Source organism: Ipomoea triloba, chromosome 4 (genome assembly GCF_003576645.1).
Source record: "Ipomoea triloba cultivar NCNSP0323 chromosome 4, ASM357664v1".
Taxonomy (NCBI): Eukaryota; Viridiplantae; Streptophyta; class Magnoliopsida; order Solanales; family Convolvulaceae; genus Ipomoea; species Ipomoea triloba.
In genome coordinates, this window is record NC_044919.1 from 1,550,106 (window position 1) to 1,558,357 (window position 8,252).

Consider the following 8,252-nt stretch of genomic DNA (forward strand, 5'->3'; position numbering starts at 1 on the left):
GGGGGGGGGGGGGGGGGGGGGGGGGGGGGGGGGGGCGGGGGGGGGGGGGGGGGGGGGGGGGGGGGGGGGGGGGGGGGGGGGGGGGGGGGGGGGGGGGGGGGGGGGGGGGGGGGGGGGGGGGGGGGGGGGGGGGGGGGGGGGGGGGGGGGGGGGGTGGGGGGGGGGGGGTGGGGGGTTGGGGACTTTTTGGGAATTTTGGCACCCTAAGCTACACCATTGTCCATTGACGGTCTCATCCTTTCCTACTCTATTTCTCAACTCGTGTATATATGAAACTTTGGTTGTAAATTATTGGTTAGAAATAAACCATTAAATTTATAAGTTTATTTATAGTTTTGTATAACTATAATAAGTTATTTATAGTAGTATATGTACTCTTGATGGTAATTTTTTTTTTAAATAGCATTGCATTTGTACATATATTATTTGGGTCTCGACCATGAGACTTTTACTTAATAAGGATCCCGGAATGAGTGGCTAACTGAGCTTATGATTCTTATACTTGAAAGGTTATGAGTTTAATTATTATCAACTTAGCTCTCTCATTTAAGTTCATTTGTAGGCTATCAAACATGAGAGAATGCACACATTAATCCAGAAGCTAGTGATTATAAGTTTCTATTGTCATCTAAAAAAGGAATATGCTAGATGAGAGTGATGAGATATGAATTTAATTCTGCCAAGACCTTGCGGTCTTGTAACACTAGGTTGCACTCCCATATAGAAGGGGGTGGGTTCGAGCCTAGTGGAGACAATATTGACTCTTTTTGCTTCAATTCAGCGGGATAAGGAGGCCACCAAAGGCAATACAACGGGATTAGTTAGGGTTTGATCCTTGACGTTGAGTATGGAACAGTTTTAAATCCCTCCTCTTATATCTAAAGAGGTGTCTACAATTTAGGGGATTAGTCTATAACAACAAAATAATCTTCGAGAAAAGTTTGAACAACAAAATGAAGAAGCTAGGGTTAATTACTAGTAATGAGCAGCTCATGCAACCCAGTGCAGGCTGGTCCAAGGTCTAGAATGGGGAAAACATGTATATATGTATGGTGTTGGGGGTGGAGCAAAGGGAATTTCTTTAAGCCAAAATGAAAAAAGAAAAAGAAAGTGCTTTAGAAAAGGGGAAAATTTGCAAACACTAAAAGAGGATATCTTTTATAGTACCCATTCAAGATATGCAAGACCTGGCCTCCACACAAATGCCATTAGCCCCACATGATTTTGCTTCTGTTGCTTTCACCACAGAAGTTTGCATTTGGAGCTTTTAGAGGCCCCATATACTCATAATTCATTCACCTAGCACCTGCTTACATTAACTCTTTCCCCCATCAAAATACACAATTTTCTTTTCTTTTTCTTTTTTCTTTTTTCAGTTAGGAAAATCGCAACCACTATTCAAGAGTGAGCATGGGATAAATTCCGTTCTTGTGTAATCGCAAAGTTTCAAATTCGACTCATACCTGGAGCTAGCGACTTATTAGTCTTCTTAGTTTGAGCTGGTCATGAGCAACCTAAACTGGTTTACCTCATTGTGATCTTTTGCCGACTAGGATCACAAGGGAATGTTCGTTTACCCAAAGTGCACACCCTCAAATAGTGACTGTGAGTTTCGTTCGTCACCCAAAAAATGAAAAAAAAAAAAAAACACATATTTTGTTATTATATGCACACATGCACCATGGATGCATATATATTGGACACCAAAACTTATCTAGACAAATAGTGTTTAAAAAGTCATGTTAATGTAAAGAGCAAATACCGAATATAATCGAATTAACACTAAAATAATGAGTGAATTGAATGTAAAAATAGAATTTATATATGAATTAGATTATTATATCATATGCCAAGGACCTTGTGGTCTAGTAGCATCAAACCTTTTCCTTATACGGGAGGTGATGGGTTCGAGCCTCAGTGGAGTCAATATTGACTCTTGTGTTTCAATTGGTTGAGAAAGTAGTTATGAACATATACTGCATTGTAATATTCGAAAAAAAAAAAGATTATTATATCATAGAGCATATATTTTGGATCTTTTTTGTTGCATACTGCATTTATTGTAATAGAGTTAGTAATATTCAAAAAAAAGATTATTATATCATATTAACATAGAGTATTTTGGATCTTTTTTGTTGCATACTGCATTTATTATCCTCACTATATTGTGAAACTAATTAACATGAATTCAGCCCAAACTTGCACCCACATAATCACTCTCAATATTCGGGATAATCCCTAGTCAGAACTCTTTAACACGATATTATTTTTTTATCAGGTTCAAACCTCAGCTCTAACCTTGCAATTATTTGAAATTTTCAGAAAAAAACAAAATCAAATAGATAATGATTGGTATTTCACTATGTGAAAGAGCCATAATACAATGGAATAGGAGAAAGGGGAATGAATAAAATTAAAGGGGGGTGGGAAAGAGGCTTTAATTTCCCTTTTTTGCATGAGTTTGCAATGAGGCCTTGTGTCACTTCAATGTCTCAAAGCAGATTCTTGATGTTTGGGGTAGGAGTTTGAAGATGATGAGCAATATCATATCTAAGCATCTTCTAGATATAGGAGCATATAGAAAGTGTTATACACTTTTGCAAGCTATGGCTCTCAAGAACAAAAAAAAATGCAGTGTGATGATAGATATCTTTTAATTAAGGAATCCTAGTGGGGAAACTTTTGTCATCTTCAAGCCCCTTCTTGGAGTGAGTGATTTGGATTTTGGGTTTTTTTTGTTTAATCATTTCCATGCACATAGACAGATTTGAATAGTTCCTATAATGTAATTATAGAAAAATATTTGTGTATATTATAAAATCATATAATCTTGGGTGTGTAAAACTTGTTTTACCTTATTTTGGGTGATGGGAGAAATCACAGCTACTAAATGATGTTGTGTACTAAGAAAATCCTGACTTGTAATCCTAATCAGTAAATGACCACAATGAGATAAACCAGTATAGGATGATGAGGGAAACCTACCACCGCTACGTGAGGGTGTTTTACATTAAAGTGTGTGAGTAAAGTTAGTATGTTACCTAGGGTTATCCAACTATAGAAGATATTTAATTTTTTTGACAAACTTTTGGCTTTTGTCAAACATTATATTATGTTTGGAAATGCCATATAGGTGGGTCAACACCATTTAAATGCTAACAAAAATAACCATTATGTTGTCCTTTTTCTTCATGTTTCAATCTTTGGTCTCAAATCATCTCACCAGCCCAAAAAAGAAACAAGTGGGACCTTTATTCATAATCATAAGACTTTTTTAAGCTGAAAATGTGATTTATTAATTACAAGAAACTCATTATTTTCATTCGCTAATAATATATCAAAAACCGAGACAATTGGTAAGTGGAGGAGCTAGTTAGGTTCAACCACGTGTCTTGAGTTGAATTCAAATTAATTTTATAATGGTGAAAATATCATATATCGAATGTTGGGCTGAATTTAAATTAATTTTATTATGGTGGAAATATCTATCGTAGGAAGAAAAAAAATATAATGATAATAAGATTCATGTATTTATGGGGTGTACAGATTGGAGATAAGATCATGACAGGAGTCTACTGGATATATTCTTCAATTCTATTCTTAGGTATTAAGAGAAGATGAATAAAAAAAAATGTTTTTTTGTAATTTTCAAATTTTTAAAAAAAGTTGTTATTATTGCGTGTATATATAAGTTTGAATCCAAACTTAAGGGGTCCTTGCAACTCCTACTCTAAAGACGAAAGATGTAAATCGCAAATGTGCCTCAGTTGGTTTACATGTGCCTAAATACTTATGAGCATTCACAACAAGGTCAAATCCATAACCCCGAACCTTACACCTCATGACGTATTGCCTAGCAAAGCAAATTTTATAAACTTATTTTGGATTGATTGACCAGTTGAGCTGTGACTCGAAACATTGCGTGTGTATATAAGCTATATATGTGGTGTGGTGCAAATGTATGTACGTGACGGTAAAAAACTCTTCAACTTCAACTTCAATTGGTGCTTGAAGGAATTTTCAATGTGATTTCACAATCATATGCCTAATTATTCTTAATGGAGTAAAGAACATATCTGCCTTTTTGTTATTCTTCAAAGGGTCTATATTTGTATATTTGTATAGGAAATTGATGTTGAAAATAAATTAAGACATCAAAGCTTTCCAATAAATCAAACTTGAACCCAAATACACTAATATTTAAATAAACATAAATTAAATACATAATAAATAAAACTAAAACCCCCACACACACGTAATTGTCAATTTCCGACCAACTTTTTTTGTTCTCATAAAAGTGATCAAAAATTTAGGACATTTTCAACTTTTTCGAATAGTGATCAGAGGAGGCCAGAATTTCTGTTCACCCACCAAAAGTGATCAGTATTTCTGTCTAATTATGATGGGTGGTCAGAAAATCTCGTAATTACCTTATTAAAATAGACATAAATTTAAAATATTTTTCAACTTTTTAAAAAGTGGCTGGTTAGAAGGGGTCAAAATTTCTGACCATCGACCAAAGATAATGGACTATATTTCCGTCCAACTTATATGAGTGGTCAAAAAATTTCTGTAATCTCAATAAAAATTTTTTTTTTTTCCGGTTGAACTCGAATGGTTAGCTTGATATTACAATAAGGTCAATTAAATAGAATAACAAGGCACATGCTAGATGGTAAGTTTGAGTAAGGAACAAGTAAAATGACACATAAACAAGACTTATATAAGTGAGTAAAATATATAAAGAAAAGATGAAGTTTAAGCTAAAGCCAAAAATGGGGCATCCAAGGCAATTGAAAGAGAAGTAACAGAAGACAGAAAGGGAAGAAAAGTTAGTGGTTAGAAGGTGGGATTGAAGGCTTAGTAGTGAATATATGGAATGATATATCTAATATTGATTTCATTTGTATATATATGCTTTGCATGGATGTGCGTGTGCAACTAAACTTTGGGTTGCATCATACATTCATACCTAAGCTTTTAACTTTTTGGCTTTCAATGCAACACACCCACCACCCTAAATTTATACCTACTAACTTGTTTTTTCTCGAGAATAAAACGATGATTGATTAAAGTTCAATTGATTAACAGACCAGTTGATATGATTAAAATTTGTTCCGTATTATGATTAATCTATATGTAAGAATTAACTAAGCTAGTGCCCATTGCACTCACAAGTGATATTCATTGCATGTGGCCGCAGAGAGACTTGGGTGGTCGGCTGGTCGGCTGGTCGCCACCTCCCCCTCCCCCGCCTCTTTTCCAAAAAGTTGCAAACAATTTCAAAAAAATAAAAAATAAAAAATCATCATTAATCTTACCCTAAGCTGCATCAGGATTAAAACTTTTAAAGGGGTAAAAAACATTTTCCAAAACGTCCATGACGGTAATAAAAATCTTCACGAGTAGAATCAAATGTTACACACTTATACACGATAGTTCAAACCGAATCTACATTAATTTAGAGATATTGAGTATTATATGTAAAAAGTTTCATCGACCAACATTACCACCCCACCCCACCATCCCACATTAACTATTTGAGATGCTTGGCTTGACCACACCCTATCTTTCCATCTTTATCAATCGCTAAGGTAAGGTTTTACTTGGCTGTTATTTTCGTCGTCTTTCCTTAACTTTTTGAGAGCAAGCTTGCTTTTCTAATCCATTATGTTCTTAGTCAGCTTTAAAACAACGCATTCTTTACTGCCCACACTTTTTTTTTTCTTTTTTTTTCCTTTTTAATATATAAATATTTTGCTTTGTTACAATATACCAAAACCCTAAAGTAAGCACTCATTCTTGTTAAAAGATAGTGTGGTAGGGACCCTAGGAAAGAAGAATGTTTTCCACTCTCTTCTAGCTCAAGATTGTTTTCCTCAGTTTTCTGGTCCTTCATTTTCTATCTTCTTCTTCCCCACTATTTGGTGCTGCCCAACTTGCATGGTCAACCGACCCTGAAAACATGTGAGTGACTGAGTGAGTGAAACATGATTCTCGTTCTAAAGCGTAACAAGTTTGTTTCTTGTCAATAACTTCTCAGTCAAGCTCATTAGGCTAGTCTTCCCGCACACACTTCAATAGTGATTGTTAATTTTCATCATCATCCAAAAAAAATAGTACACAACTTAACTGATGATTCACATTGTAATGTAAACCACAACTAAATGTTCATTTTTAGTATACTGAAGATTCATTCTTAACTAATATACCTAAAATGAATCTCCAAAAAAATGAACTTTAATTTTACAGATGGTAGTCCAAATTAATTGACCAATCCAAGATAAATGAATTAATACCCGATTGGGTCACACGACTATTAAGATTTCACCACTTTAGTCCTCAACTTCCAAACTTTAGTTAATACCCGATATGGTCCCTCAACTATTAAGATTTCATCATTTTAGTCTTCGACTTCTAAACTTACTCAATTTCATCTCAACTATACAATTTTTACCTTAAATAGTCCTGGCTATTCTGGTTAGGACCATTTTAGTTAACAATTACCTAGTTAGGGATGAAATTGAACAAATTTGTAAATCGAAAACCAAAGTGGTGAAATCCGAAAGATCAAATCAAGTATTAACTCAAGATAAATTCATAACTTAACTGGTTGCTACAGGGGCAGAGTTCGAATATAACCTCATCCCCCGATTAACCTCCTAGAAGAAAAATAATAATAATAAGGGTATACTAGTACAAATTGAAGGGACAAATTCACGTGAAAGCAGAAAAAATTTTGCAAAAGTTTTCTTTTAGAGAGCTGTCCTGTCTGGTGTTTGCTTTTGGAAGTATAATTTGTTGCAGGGCATTCGGTTTTATCTCATATCATATCCAACAAAGTACAAGGTTGATGATAAGTGTTATCATTTCTGAATCTTCAACAAAAAACCAAACACTCATTCAACACTTGAGTAGTTGTGTTTTTTTTTTGTACAGATTTTCGAACGAAGAAAAGTTAAAGAATTCTGCATCTCTCACCTGTACACAACAGAACGTCGCATTGCAAGCGAAAAGACAACCTCGACGCACCTTTGAACATCAGTTTATAAATCTACCCCGCTGTTTCCTCTTGGCAAAAAACACCATTCGTTTTGTGTTTTGCAGAAGAAAGCTATAAATTTGGTGCTAATACACCAAATGCAGTGTCAGTTCACGCGCTTTTGGAACTCCAAGGCTCGCGATCAGACTGCTAGAAATTGCTGGCCGTGTCATTCCAAGAGTACGGTTCCATGTTGGAAGCGGGTATAGTATTTTCATTAAACGCCATAGAGGGGCAGGAACATTTTCACAAAGGAATAGGCGAGGGCGCCTGTGAATATGTAGCTGTCAACTCTGTCCAGTACTCCGCCTGCATTGCAAGAATTGTCTCATTATCAAGCCATCAGTAAACTCGTCACATGCGGTTTCATTGATTTTACCAGGATACATTAACAAACAAAGCAAACAAGAATAAACTGATACCGAGCTGTACTCAAACTTCGAGTACTAGTCATAGTTTTACTCACAGTACGATCAGGATAAGGATTTATTGTTCATAACAAACAAATGTTTACAATAGCTTTGAATGTGAGGAAAAGAACTATCAATGAAAACATTTACTAATACATTATATGACATGACAGGTAAATTAACAGAAGCATTGTCAGTAGATTATATGATGAGTCAAATAATATGAAACTTATTTATTGTTAGACATTATAAGATATTTGCTTGGAAGTGTCATTGGAAGTTGCATTGTGCTATTATCCCGGTTTTACAAACTAGTACTAGAGCATAGAAGAGCATTTCATTCAAGTCATGGGTAGAAAGGGCGTTACCATGCCCAGGGATGAGAGATCCCGAGTCTTTCACACCAGCATCACGTTTGATCATGGACTCAGTGAGGTCACCAAATAGTGATCCAAAGAAGATCAAAACTCCAAAAGCTACAGCACTGAAAAGCCACATAAGAGTACGTGTTAGTTAAAATTATTCGCTTTTTAGGAAATATAAGGGAAAGGGTCATCAAAGCAAGCATCTTTTATTTCCTTTCAGAAACGAAAAGAGATGATTTCAATTTTCTAATCCAAAAGTTAAGAGACTGCACCAGCTCATGATACATCCCCCCCCCCCCCCCCCCCCCCCCCCCCCCCCCCCCCCCCCCCCCCCCCCCCCCCCCCCCCCCCCCCCCCCCCCCCCCCCCCCCCCCCCCCCCCCCCCCCCCCCCCCCCCCCCCCCCCCCCCCCCCCCCCCCCCCCCCCCCCCCCCCC

At 36.5% G+C, this 8,252-nt stretch overlaps 1 protein-coding gene across 2 annotated transcripts in view; it reads right to left on the reverse strand.

Moving 5' to 3' along the window:
- Positions 1-6,783: 6,783 nt before the first annotated feature.
- The window catches only part of LOC116017178 (phosphatidate cytidylyltransferase 4, chloroplastic-like), a 6,960-nt gene continuing 5,491 nt past the window's right edge, over positions 6,784-8,252 (reverse strand). The window contains exons 6-7 of one of the 2 annotated variants that reach the window (XM_031257709.1): positions 7,821-7,936; positions 6,784-7,351 (exon numbers count right to left, since the gene is read on the reverse strand). In XM_031257709.1, coding sequence (XP_031113569.1) covers positions 7,260-7,351; positions 7,821-7,936 — 208 coding nt within the window. In that variant the 3' untranslated portion in view covers positions 6,784-7,259. Of the gene's footprint in view, positions 7,352-7,820; positions 7,937-8,252 lie in introns of those variants that run through there. The other variant, XM_031257710.1, reaches the window with a different exon arrangement.